At 44.6% G+C, this 14,099-nt stretch overlaps 1 protein-coding gene across 2 annotated transcripts in view; it reads left to right on the top strand.

Annotated features, from left to right (window-relative positions):
* ttll11 (tubulin tyrosine ligase-like family, member 11) overlaps positions 1-14,099 on the top strand; it is a 52,882-nt gene that overhangs the window by 20,540 nt on the left and 18,243 nt on the right. For both annotated transcript variants that reach the window (XM_014128145.3, XM_082958113.1), the window contains 2 exons: positions 704-799; positions 867-979. In XM_014128145.3, the coding sequence (XP_013983620.1) occupies positions 704-799; positions 867-979 (209 nt within the window). The remainder of the gene's footprint in view (positions 1-703; positions 800-866; positions 980-14,099) is intronic.

Raw genomic sequence — 14,099 nt, 5'->3', positions numbered from 1 at the left:
ATCATCTTTATTCAATATTGATTAATTATTGCAATAATGAGGCTGGTTGAGTAACCTAACCTTTACACAAATGCAGAGTCCTATATTTAGCTGACACTAAAAATGCTTAGTCATGATTGGTTCCACCCATCCCATGCAGATTGGGGCATCATAAGCCACTCTGGGTTCATCCAGTCGTTATCTGCACGGGGTTGTTGTCTTAACCCCACCCTGTTTTTAGTTTCCCAGATGCAAGGATGATTTTGAGACAATGAGGGATTGTTCTACTCCTAAGCTATCCCTAGTAAAAACACATGCTTGTGTTCTGTAATGCAGTCTTTAACTCATTTGTCAGCTCAAGCTCAAGCCATACGCCCAGATTAGCTGCAGGGAACTAGAGTGGAGACCATTTAAAAACACAGACACTCGTAGGACAGAAATGTCTTTACTATTAGTTAAATATGAGTTGTTAACCATTAATATGAAATAAATCGGGTAAATACGTAATTTTCCTCTCACACTATCTTCAGTTGTATCAAGGAGAAAGACCATGAATCCACGTGTCGAGAGCTCAGACGGAGTTATGAAAAACTACACTAATATGGACGATATTAAAATGTCTTCTTAGGTACTAGATGTATTTTAGGGATAATGTGACTGAGTTTTAGATGTGGTGTTTTGCAATACATAACGCCCATTTCTACCGTGTGTGTGTGTGTGTTAGATCTTGGGATTTGACATCCTCCTGATGAAGAACCTAAAGCCAGTTTTACTGGAGGTCAACGCCAACCCCAGTATGAGAATAGAACACGAGCAGGAGGTGAGTAGGACCATCATCATCACCACCACTGCCGTGCTCTGAAGTGCTAATGGTGTGTCTGTTGCAGGTGTCCCCGGGGGTGTTTGAGTACGTCCCCAGCCCAGTAGATGAGGAGGTGAAGGTGGGAGTCATTAGGGACACACTTCGTCTCATGGACCCTGCTCAGAAGAAATCACTAACGTGAGTCACGCACACACGTGGCCATGAAGCTATGGTTAGCTTCATGGGGTTTGGATTGACCTGGGATGTGGACGTGAAGTTAGGGTTCAGGGCTCTACGACATCACAGCGTTAGGCTTTCACAATGCAATTCAAGGAAACAGGTTTGTAATTTTGACGCGCATAGAAAGGAGTCCTCATGAGTGCGTTCAAGTGCGTGTGTCCCGGCCAATTCTCTTCACAATATACAAACACAGGCTCATTCTGTTCAGAACAACCCAGGGTAGCCTAGCGGTTAAGAGCATTGGGCCAGTAACCGAAAGGTCGCTGGTTCGAATCCCTGAGCTGACTAGGTGAAAAATCTGTCGATGTGCCCTTGTGCAAAATAAGTTAACCCTAATTGGTCCTGTAAGTCGCTCAAGATAAGAGCTTCTGCTAAATGACTACAATGTAACTTTACATCAAGCGTAGTGATCGTAAATGTTATGACATCATAAACTATATGACATTTTTGTTTTTATGCTGCGGAAATGTGAAGTGCGCATTTGGACTCGGGGGTGTTGCTTGTATGGCATGAAAGCGGTATTTATTATAATCCTCAATATCTTATCGTTCAAAATACAGTCCTCTTAACTTATAGTATTTCCCTCACTCAGACAACAACATCGGGAGGGATGGGGGGGTGTGTGTGTGTCAACGTCTTGTCACGCGAGGTGCTCAAGTTCAGATCGGCTTTCAGTCAAAACCCCATCCAGCGCAGAGCCAGAGCTCTGACGTCTTGTATAGCATGTTACTGTACAGCCACTGTTCCAATTTTAGGCATTTATCGGTGACCAAATATGCAATGTAGTGTAAAAGGCTACAAAGCTTTATGACATATTTGAGCAAGGTAAGACATTACTCTATTCTTTAGAATTGCATTGCGTTTATTTTTGTTTCCAAAGTAGGCCTGTCTTTTTAAGTTTGACTACAGTAGGCTAGCCAAGACAAATGCTAGGTGTCTTTTTGTACCTTTTTTCTTTTTGTAGACTATCAGTAGCCAATAGACACATGTTTTTTTCCCAGTGACAAGTAAGACAAACCTAGATGGTAGCCTAAGATTAAACAAGTAAGCTATTTCATCTGACATATCCAGGGAATGCGTGATTGATATTTTGATGCGCAACCTATCGAATTATCAGATTTTCTTGAATTTTTAGGTTGTTTTTGTGCATATTGGCCTGGGCTATATTATTCACCACCTGAGGAAGTGGGAACTCCAAAACACTTAGATTTCTAACTCTAAATAGGATATTGTTGCTAGATAGCCATGTAGGCTATTTGAGTCATCAATCAGTAAATGTAATGTCCTACAACAACTTTCCAGCGCTGGGCCTATACAGGCTACTTTAGGTAGGCCTAGTCACCGCAAGTGGTGTGCTCCGCTCTGCGGGCGCATCAAAACCATATACTACATACCACTAATATAACTAGTAGTATGTACGGGATACACCTGGTTTCTTGCAGGTTCCTTCTCGACGATGCAGCAAACAATACGAAATAATAAGAATACAAATCTAAAGTAAATGGCTCAGTAGAATGTGTGTGTATGCATAATACAGGAAGACACAATTTATAGTTCAATATTTACACTTGTTTTGGCGAAGGGGGGATTGGCGGGCAAGTGTTTTAAACTGTGCAGTATTTAGCAATCATAATAAGTGTGTGTGTGCTAACGTGTGTAGAATCAGTGCAGGTGGTCCGTCCAATTTAAGTCTTCGACAATCTGATGGCTTGTAGATACCAACAGGCTCCGAGAGTTTCTATCAGACCTCATGCTTCCGATACTGTCTGCCCGACGGTAAGGCACAGCTCTTGGCTGGGGTGTGTGGAGAGCTTGAGGATGCCGCCTTAGGAAGTAGAGATGCTGTTGCGCCCTCTTGACAAGAGTGGTGGTGTTGTTGGTCCATGTCAAGTCCTCAGTGATGTGGACGCCGAGGAACTTAAAACTGCTGACTCTTTACTGCAGTCGTGTTGATGTGGATCGGGGCGTGCTTGGATCGGGGCGTGCCTCTGCTTCCTGAAGTCAACAATCAAGTCATTTGTTTTGCTGACGTGGAGGGAGAGGTTGTTCTCCTGGCACCACAATGCCAGTTCACTCACCTCCTCCCTATAGGCTGAGTCGTCATTGTTGGTTATCAGGCTACAACCGTGGTTTTGTCAGCAAACTTGAAGCAAATTTGATGGAGTTGGTGTCCTGCAAAGCTGTGCAGTCGTGGGTGAACAGGGAGTACGGCAGAGGACACACCCCAGGCCCCTGTGTTAAGAGTCAGTGTGGAGGAGGTGTTGTTGCCAATCCTCACAGCCTGCGGTCTGCTTTTCAGGAAGTCCAGGATCCAGTTGCAGAGAGAGGTGTCCAGACCCAGGGCTCTGACCTTGGTGTCGAGCTTGGAGGGAACAATAGTGTTGAAGGCTGAACTGTAGTCAATGAATAGCATTCTCACATAGGTGTTCCTCTTGTCCAGATGTGTTACGGTCGTTTGAATAGCGATGGAAATGGCGTCTTGCGTGGAACTGTTGGCGGTACGCAAACTGGAGTGGGTACAGTGTGCCTGGCATGTTGGCCTTAATGTGGGCCGTGACCAGCCTTTCGAAGCACTTCATGATGACCGGGGTGAGTGCGAAGGGGCGATAGTCATGTCACCTTGTTTTTCTTGGGCACTGGGACGATGGCGGTCTCCTTGAAGCAAGTGGGGGCTACAGCCTGGGACAGGGACAGGTTTAAGATGTCCAAGAAGAATCGAGGGGTGAGAGGTGAGAAATAAATGCTGTACTCCCAGAAAGCCGTGACTCTACTCTATGTAACTGGAACAACAGTAGTTGCTTTGAAAACGGTATATTTCCCAGGATAGCGTTTTGAGCAACGGTGATATGGTTGTGCTTATTCGAATGCACCACTCTCTCCTCCGTGCTAACAGCAAGGAGAGGGAGTGGCTCAATCACACAGCACCCGACAGCGAAACAGGGACAGGCAGATACTTTCATATGGTTTATTTTTGGTCAGTTGCACATTTGCTTGAATAAATCATGATGATAATAATTTAAAAAAGCAAAAATGAGCGTGACCAGCTACATTGTTTTTACTGGCACCCTAGCGACCAATACATTTTTTTTTTTTTTTAAGTATTGTCGCACTGCCAAGTCAAAGGCGAGTGTTTTGATCACAGTTTTGAGCCCTGGGTTTAGGGTTATGTTTGAGGCTAGGGTTAGGGTTCAACTGAGATGTGGATGAAGCTTAGGGTGAAGATGCATCATTCCTCCATTACCATAGATGGTGTCAGCGACCCAAGTCTCTCCTTCCCTACCTCCCTCCATCTCGACTAAGTTCATCCTGTGTGTGTGGTGATATTAGCCAATCAGTGTGACGTGTCTGGGTCTGGGCTCTAGGCTGGACCTGGGGATTGCTGATAGGGGAAAGTCTCTCTCTCTCTCTCCCTCTGGTCTCTCTGGCCAGCCAGCTTTAGAAACGCCCCAGTGAGCAGCTCTCCATAAGCCTGTTAAAGGGAAACATTCAATTCCAGCCCAGACGTGATGAAATTTCACACGACTGCCGTGTGTGTGTGTGTGTGTGTGTGTGTGTGTGTGTGTGTGTGTGTGTGTGTGTGTGTGTGTGTGTGTGTGTGTGTGTGTGTGTGTGTGTGTGTGTGTGTGTGTGTGTCTGGCAGGCAGCTCGATGCTCTGCGGCCCATGGGATGGCCATCACTAACCTCCCCTTACCACTATTTCATTGAGACTTACCATAACGAAATGGTATCTCTCTCTCTGCCTCTCTCTGTGCTTTCTCTGCCCTTTTCTATCATTTTCATCCTCTCGCTTTCTGTCTTGATCTATCCCTGTTCTCTCTCGCTCTCCCTTCCTTGGTTATCAAGACATGGCTTTCACAGTCAGAATGATCTCTCTCTCTCCGCATCTTTCTCTATACGATGATCTTCCATTTGTGACTCGTTTCAGGAAACTAGGCACATGTTGCACGTCACTACTTCACAGGAGCGCCATTTGAACGTAAACTTCTGGAACATGTGATCTTTCATGTGCCTTAATAACAAACTTGTATGCCATCTGTATGCCACCAACTTGTATGCCACCAGCCTAGTTGGTTTAGCCACGGAAAAAATCAGCAACCTTCCCGCTAGCCATGACTGGCTGAAATAACGAGTTGGCTGGACATGCCGAGAGATTAGTTCAGATTGGTCTGCCATGTAGCACGCTTCTGTCTATTAATGAGCTGGTCAGTATATGTAGGTAATCCTTTCTAACGTGTAAAAAATAATAATAGATATCACGACGTAGAGCTGCATAAGTGTTGTTCTCAGCTTTCTGGAGGACTGAGTATTGAAATCAGTGGAATTAGACTATGATAGCTAAGGAGAGAGAGAGAATTCTGCCGGGTTGATTGCAAATATGCAGACAGAGTCGAAAAGAGAACGCACAGAATTCTGTTGTATAAAACACCTGTCTCCGGATTACATCTTCAAACAAAGGGCAACCATGGCATCCGTGACAGAGGGAGAAGCTTTCATCCATGTAAGAGAGTCTAGCTAGTTACATTTTCAGATACTACATGTCTCTAATTTTGTCAGAAAGTCATTTTATATTTCAAGTTAGTGTACTGTTAGCTAGCTAGCTAGTTAACATTACGTGTATGATCTGTGTAGGAATATTATTCATATCTCAGAGCCATTTGCATTGCTAAACTCAGCAAAAAAAGAAACGTCCCTTTTTCAGGACCCTGTCTTCCAAAGATAATTTGGAAAAATCCATATAACTGGGCTCACAGATCTTCATTGTAAAGGGTTTAAACACTATTTCCCATGCTGTTCAATGAACCATAAACAATTAATGAACATGCACCTGTGGAACGGTTGTTAACTTGTTATGGATAGGGGGCAGTATTTTTCACGGCCGGATAAAAAACGTACCCGATTTAATCTGATTATTACTCCTGCCCAGAAACTAGAATATGCATATAATTATTAGCTTTGGATAGAAAACACTCCAAAGTTTCTAAAACTGTTTGAATGGTGGCTGTGAGTATAACAGAACTCATTTGGCAGGCCAAAACCTGAGAAGATTCCTTACAGGAAGTGCCCTCTCTGACCATTTCTTGGCCTTCTACACTCTCTTTATTGAAAACTGAGGATCTCTGCTGTAACGGGACACTTCCTACGGCTCCCATAGGCTCTCAGAAGGCGGCAAAACGTTGAATGATGACTTTGCAGGCCATGGCTGAAAAACAGTAGCGCATTTGGATAGTGGTCGATCAGAGAACAATGAGACTGGGGGCGCGTGCACGAGCCGACACCATGTTTTTATTTTTTCGTCTTTGAACGAAAACAGGGTTTCCCGGTCGGAATATTATCGCTTTTTGACGAGAAAAATCGCATAAAAATTGATTTTAAACAGCGGTTGACATGCTTCGAAGTATGGTAATGGAATATTTACATTTTTTTTGTCACAAAACGCGTCGGGCGCGTCACCCTTCGGATAGTGTCTTGAACGCACAACAAAACGCCGCTATTTGGATATAACTATGGATTATTTGGAAGCAAACCAACATTTGTTATTGGAGTAGGGAGTGCATTCTGATGAAGAACAGCAAAGGTAATCCAATTTTTCTTATAGTAAATCTGAGTTTGGTGAGGGCCAAACTTGGTGGGTGTCAAAATAGCTAGCCTGTGATGGCCGGGCTATCTACTCAGAATATTGCAAAATGTGCTTTCACCGGAAAATAATTGTTATGTTTTATGTGAACGTTTATCGTGAATAATTTAGTAAATTCACCGGAAGTTTCGGTGGGTATGCTAGTTCTGAACATTTACATTTTTTTTACATTTTAGTCATTTAGCAGACGCTCTTATCCAGAGCGACTTACAAATTGGTGCATTCACCTATAATATCCAGTGGAACAACCACTTTACAATAGTGCATCTAAATCTTTTAAGGGGGGGGTTAGAAGGATTACTTTATCCTATCCCAGGTATTCCTTGAAGAGGTGGGGTTTCAGGTGTCTCCGGAAGGTGGTGATTGACTCCGCTGTCCTGGCGTCGTGAGGGAGCTTGTTCCACCATTGGGGTGCCAGAGCAGCGAACAGTTTTGACTGGGCTGAGCGGGAACTGTGCTTCCTCAGAGGTAGGGAGGCGAGCAGGCCAGAGGTGGATGAACGGAGTGCCCTTGTTTGGGTGTAGGGCCTGATCAGAGCCTGAAGGTACGGAGGTGCCGTTCCCCTCACAGCTCCGTAGGCAAGCACCATGGTCTTGTAGCGGATGCGAGCTTCGACTGGAAGCCAGTGGAGAGAGCGGAGGAGCGGGGTGACGTGAGAGAACTTGGGAAGGTTGAACACCAGACGGGCTGCGGCGTTCTGGATGAGTTGTAGGGGTTTAATGGCACAGGCAGGGAGCCCAGCCAACAGCGAGTTGCAGTAATCCAGACGGGAGATGACAAGTGCCTGGATTAGGACCTGCGCCGCTTCCTGTGTGAGGCAGGGTCGTACTCTGCGAATGTTGTAGAGCATGAACCTACAGGATCGGGTCACCGCCTTGATGTTGGTGGAGAACGACAGGGTGTTGTCCAGGGTCACGCCAAGGCTCTTAGCACTCTGGGAGGAGGACACAAGGGAGTTGTCAACCGTGATGGCGAGATCATGGAACGGGCAGTCCTTCCCCGGGAGGAAGAGCAGCTCCGTCTTGCCGAGGTTCAGCTTGAGGTGGTGATCCGTCATCCACACTGATATGTCTGCCAGACATGCAGAGATGCGATTCGCCACCTGGTTGTCAGAAGGGGGAAAGGAGAAGATTAATTGTGTGTCGTCTGCATAGCAATGATATGAGAGACCATGTGAGGATATGACAGAGCCAAGTGACTTGGTGTATAGCGAGAATAGGAGTGGGCCAAGAACAGAGCCCTGGGGGACACCAGTGGTGAGAGCACGTGGTGCGGAGACAGATTCTCGCCACGCCACCTGGTAGGAGCGACCTGTCAGGTAGGACGCAATCCAAGCGTGCGCGGTGCCGGAGATGCCCAGCTCGGAGAGGGTGGAGAGGAGGATCTGATGGTTCACGGTATCAAAGGCAGCAGATAGGTCTAGAAGGATGAGAGCAGAGGAGAGAGAGTTAGCTTTAGCAGTGCGGAGAGCCTCCGTGACACAGAGAAGAGCAGTCTCAGTTGAATGCCCAGTCTTGAAACCTGACTGATTAGGATCAAGAAGGTCATTCTGAGAGAGATAGCAAGAGAGCTGGCCAAGCACGGCGCGTTCAAGAGTTTTGGAGAGAAAGGAAAGAAGGGATACTGGCCTGTAGTTGTTGACATCGGAGGGATCGAGTGTAGGTTTTTTCAGAAGGGGTGCAACTCTCGCTCTCTTGAAGACGGAAGGGACGTAGCCAGCGGTCAAGGATGCGTTGATGAGCGAGGTGAGGTAGGGGAGAAGGTCTCCGGAAATGGTCTGGAGAAGAGAGGAGGGGATAGGGTCAAGTGGGCAGGTTGTTGGGCGGCCGGCCATCACAAGACGCGAGAGTTCATCTGGAGAGAGAGGGGAGAAAGAGGTCAAAGCACAGGGTAGGGCAGTGTGAGCAGGACCAGCAGTGTCGTTTGACTTAGCAAACGAGGATCGGATGTCGTCAACCTTCTTTTCAAAATGGTTGACGAAGTCATCCGCAGAGAGGGAGGAGGGGGGGGGGGGAGGGGGAGGAGGATTAAGGAGGGAGGAGAAGGTAGCAAAGAGCTTCCTAGGGTTAGAGGCAGATGCTTGGAGTTTAGAGTGGTAGAAGGTGGCTTTAGCAGCAGAGACAGAAGAGGAAAATGTAGAGAGGAGGGAGTGAAAGGATGCCAGGTCCGCAGGGAGGCGAGTTTTCCTCCATTTCCGCTCGGCTGCCCGGAGCCCTGTTCTGAACGTCACATGCTAATGTAAAAAGCTGTTTTTTGATATAAATATGAACTTGATTGAACAAAACATGCATGTATTGTATAACATAATGTCCTAGGAGTGTCATCTGATGAAGATCATCAAAGGTTAGTGCTGCATTTAGCTGTGGTTTTGTTTTTTTGTGACATATGCTAGCTTGAAAAATGGGTGTCTGATTATTTCTGGCTGGGTACTCTGCTGACATAATCTAATGTTTTGCTTTCGCTGTAAAGCCTTTTTGAAATCGGACAGTGTGGTTAGATAAAGGAGAGTCTTGTCTTTAAAATGGTGTAAAATAGTCATATGTTTGAAAAATGGAAGTTTTCGGATATTCGAGGACTTTGTATTTCGCGCCACGCCCATCATTGGAGCAGGTGTTCCGCTAGCGGAACGTCTAGATGTAAGAGACACTAACAGCTTACAGACAGAAGGCAATTAAGGTCACAGTTATAAACTTACGGCACTAAAGAGGCCTTTCTACTGACTCTGAAAAACACCAAAAGAAAGATGCCCAGGGTCCCTGCTGATCTGCGGAAATGTGCCTTAGGCATGCTACAAGGAGGCACGAGGACTGCAGATGTGGCCAGGGCAATAAATTGCAATGTCCGTACGCACAATCCCTCCATCAGTGCTCAGACTGTCCGCAATAGGCTGAGAGAGGTGGGACTGAGGGCTTGTAGGCCTGTTGTAAGGCAGGTCGTCACCAGACATCACCAGCAACAATGTTGCCTATGGGCACCCACCGTCGCTGGACCAGACAGGACTCGCAAAAAGTGCTCTTCACTGACGAGTTGCAGTTTTGTCTCACCGGGGGTGATGGTCGGATTTGCGTTTATCGTTGAAGGAATGAGCGTTACACCGAGGCATGTACTCTGGAGCGGGATCGATTTGGAGGTGGAGGGTCCGTCATGGTCTGGGGCGGTGTGTCACAGCATCATCGGACTGAGGTTGTTGTCATTGAAGGCAATCTCAACGCTGTGCGTTACAGGGAAGACATCCTCCTCCATCATGTGTTACCCTTCCTGCAGGCTCATCCTGACATGACCCTCCAGCATGACAATGCCACCAGCCATACTGCTAGTTCTGTGTGTGATTTCCTGCAAGACAGGAATGTCTTGGTGGAAGAGTGGGGTAACATCTCACAGCAAGAGCTGGCAAATCTGGTGCAGTCCATGAGGAGGGGATACTGACTGCTACTTTGGATTTTGACCTTTGTTCAGGGACACATTATTCCATTTCTGTTAGTCACATGTCTGTGGAACTTGTTCAGTTTGTCTCAGTTGTTGAATCTTATGTTCATACAAATATTTACATGTTAACCTCTCTGGGTTAGGTGGGACGTTTGTGTCCCACCCTAGTCAACAGCCAGTGGAATCGCGTGGCGCGAAATACAAATACCTCAAATGCTATAACTTCAATTTCTCAAACATATGACTATTTTACACAATTTTAAAGATAAGACTCTCATTAATCTAACCACATTGTCCGATTTCAAAAAGGCTTTACAGCAAAAGCAAAACATTAGATTTGTCAGGAGAGTACCCTGCCAAAAATAATCACACAGCCATTTTCAAAGCAAGCATAAATGTCACAAAAACCAAAACCACAGCTAAATGCAGCACTAACCTTTGATCTTCATCAGATGACACTCCTAGGACCATTATGTTATACAATACATGCATGTTTTGTTCAATCAAGTTCATATATATATCAAAAACCAGCTTTTTACATTAGCATGTGATGTTCAGAACTAGCATACCCACCGAAAACTTCCGGTGAATTTACTAAATTACTCATGATAAACGTTGACAAAATACATAACAATTATTTTAAGTATTATAGATACAGAACTCCTTTATGCAAACGCTATGTTAGATTTTAAAATAGCTTTTCGGCGAAAGCACATTTTACAATATTCTGAGTACATAGCTTGGCCATCACAGGCTAGCTAATTTGACACCCACCAAGTTTGGGGCTCACTAAACTAAAAATTGGATTACCTTTGCTGTTCTTCGTCAGAATGCACTCCCAGGACTTCTACTTCAACAACAAATGTTGTTTTGGTTCCAAATAATCCATAGTTATATCCAAATACCTCCGTTTTGTTTGTGCGTTCAGGTCACTATCCGAAGGGTAACGCGCGAGCGCATTTCGTGACAAAAAAATTCTAAATATTCCCATTACCGTACTTAGAAGCATGTCAAACGCTGTTTAAAATCAATTTTTATGCTATTTTTCTCGTAAAATAGCGATAATATTCCAACCGGGCAACGTTGTATTCATTCAAAGGCTGAAAGAAAAAAATTTAGAAATCTTGTGAACGTGCATCTCAGTCTCACTGTCCCCAGGCTGACCACTTACAAACTCTGCTGCTGTACTTTGCCCAGAGACAGCAGACACCCCATTCCACTTTCTGGCGGCTTTAGAGAGCCAATGGAAGCCTTAGAAAGTGTCATGTTACAGCACAGATGCTGTATTTTCGATAGAGATGCAACAGAAGGACAACAAATTGTCAGACAGGGCACTTCCTGTATGGAATCTTCTCAGGTTTTGGCTTGCCATATGAGTTCTGTTATACTCAGACACCATTCAAACCGTTTTAGAAACTTTAGAGTGTTTTCTATCCAAATCTACTAATAATATGCATATCCGTTTCTGGGCAAGAGTAGTAACCAGTTTAAATCGGGTACGTTTTTTTTATCCGGCCGTGAAAATACTGCCCCCTAGCCCAGACAGGTTAAGTTTGCGGAAAATAAACGCAGTTGACAGTGAGAGGATGTTTATTTTTTTTGCTGAGTTTAGTTATAGCCTAATGTTAGCTAGCTGACATTGAACCCTTTTGGTTAGCTACCTGCAGATTCATGCAGGGCGGTAACGTTATTAGTTGGGATTATGTTTCATTGTTTAGCTAGCTAGCTACATGTCTAAAAAATAAGACTCCACAATGCAAGTAACTATTTCAATAGAATGTTTACGATGTCACTGCGACAACTGTCAATCGACGTAGCTGGTAAATTCACTCTGGTGATCTACTTTATTTAAGAGCACTCTTGTCTGAGTGTGCCGGAGCGCAGAATAACTGACAAATTTACGAAACACCTAACACCTGTTGAATATGGCCGGTGTCAGTAAACATTGGATTCACCAACGCTCTGGATAACATAACATCTTAACCAGCTCTCTTGCGGTGAGTAAAATGGTCAGAGTGAGCTGTTCTCTCATTTGTGTCTGGAGGTAGCTAGCCAACGTTAGCCAGTTAGCTTGGGTGCTTGACTGTTGCTGTTAGGGCAGAACGCTCGAATCAACCCTACACCTCATTCAGAGCATCCAGTGTGCGCTCTGAACGCTCCGAGAGTGAAACGCTCTGAATTTACGAACGGATCTGAGTTTATGCAAACCCAGAGCGCCTTCTGGCACTCCAGATTACATTTAGGAACACACCCGTGGTATAAACCAGCTGTTAATCTTGAAATCTTTGGTTGTTTAATAGAGTGGTCACCAACAGGTGATCGTGATCGACTTGTCGATCTCCAAGTCATTTCTAGTCGATCGCCAAACATTTCTGTAAGAAACCCTACAATAAAGCCTTGTGTTCCTATTTTTTTTTATTAGTCTCAGGCTGTTGATAGTAGGTGCAGCCAATTCAGCTGCCCTGCGTGCCAGGTGGGCAAACTGTTGCCATTTCATGTGTCTGAAGGCACAAGCTCTGCCTTCCCGGTGGGCCTGGAAAGGAAATCAAGTGCACTATGTCACCACTGGCCAATCAGATTGCTCAGATGACCGAGTCTGCAGTAACGTAGCAGGCATAAAAGAAAGCTATGGCAACATTGATACTGTGAGATTTCAAAACGTGTAAAACCATGACTAGAGAGAGACTGTCAACGAATACAGCAAAGAGCTGCTGTTTTTATGAGTGAGTTCATGTTTAAGTTCTTACTCAGCACTGTCAACACTTTGTATTCAACACTTTTATAAGCCATAAAATGCGCGTTCTTCCTATTTCCACTCAGCGCTACAACAAGCAGTGCAGCAATAATGAATGAGTAGGAAAGTGTATCTTTTGGTTTGCGTTGTTTTTGTTATTATTAGCGGCTTGGGTCTTTATTTTTTTATATCAAGGGATATTTCCCTTTCTCTGTTCATAGGAGTAACAACATGAGTTTGTGCATGAGGCAGATGTAATGCGGTGCGACTCGAGTTTCGCTATCAGCTGGAAGACGGTGTCCCTTTTTGGTCAGTGTCAGTGGAGGAAAGGGAGAGTGGAGGGATGTTGAGAGACGGACCTTCAGTCTGCTGCTCTCTCCTCCGCTGAGACTGATCATCAGATGCAGGCACCATCAGCCCAGTAAAATTAAAAGCTAATTATTTTAATGTATGCTCACTCAGCTGTGCCTCACAAGTAATACAACAATGGATCTATTACCGGTGTGATCATATAGCCTACCTCAAATTTGGAAATATATATATTTTTTAAATGTCCCGAACAACAATGCATTGGCAGGTAAATTCAAGCAAAGCCAGTATGTGGTGATAATGTATTGGACTTATCGCTTACTGCACAAACATCACTGCTACAGTATTGTTTTTAATTGGTTAATGTTGCATAGGCTTACATTTCTTAAGTCATGTTAATAAAAAATCTGAGCGGTAGATCTCTGCATACATTTTGACTCAGGAAAGGTTGGTGACCACTGGTTTAGTACATAGCCTCACATTTGAATCCTTAAAGAGATGGGTGGGGCTAAAGCTTAAGAGGGTGTGAACAATGCTGAATGGGTGTAGACAAAGAAGAGCTCTCCAGTAGGTACCAAAACATTCAAGGGCCATTTTCTCAAATGTGAGGTTACAAGTTTATCAACATTCAAAGCAGAATTACTTTCCCATTGTTCCTCAACTGTAGTGTATGATAGAAAATGGTATATCTCTGAGTCTCTACTTTTATCCAATGTAAAAAAATAAAATAAAATACAATTTAGCATGTTGCTACATAAGACCGAATCGAGCCGGTCGGTCACATATCTTCTATGATCAGGCAGTTTTTCCTCTGTGAGAGGAATATCTGCTGGGGGATAATGCCCTTTCAGCTATTACCATATTCATGACCAGGACCTTATTGATATAATCCTGTATAATATCTATAATTCTAGATCATCCTCGCTGCATATCTCTTGCTCTTTATACAACAGGTGTGGAGCTAAACCTGGAT

This window comes from Salmo salar, chromosome 11 (assembly GCF_965601325.2).
Source record: "Salmo salar chromosome 11, fSalSal1, whole genome shotgun sequence".
Lineage (NCBI taxonomy): Eukaryota > Metazoa > Chordata > Actinopteri > Salmoniformes > Salmonidae > Salmo > Salmo salar.
Note: the sequence above shows the minus strand (reverse complement) of the source record. Positions and strands in the feature narration are given on the sequence as shown.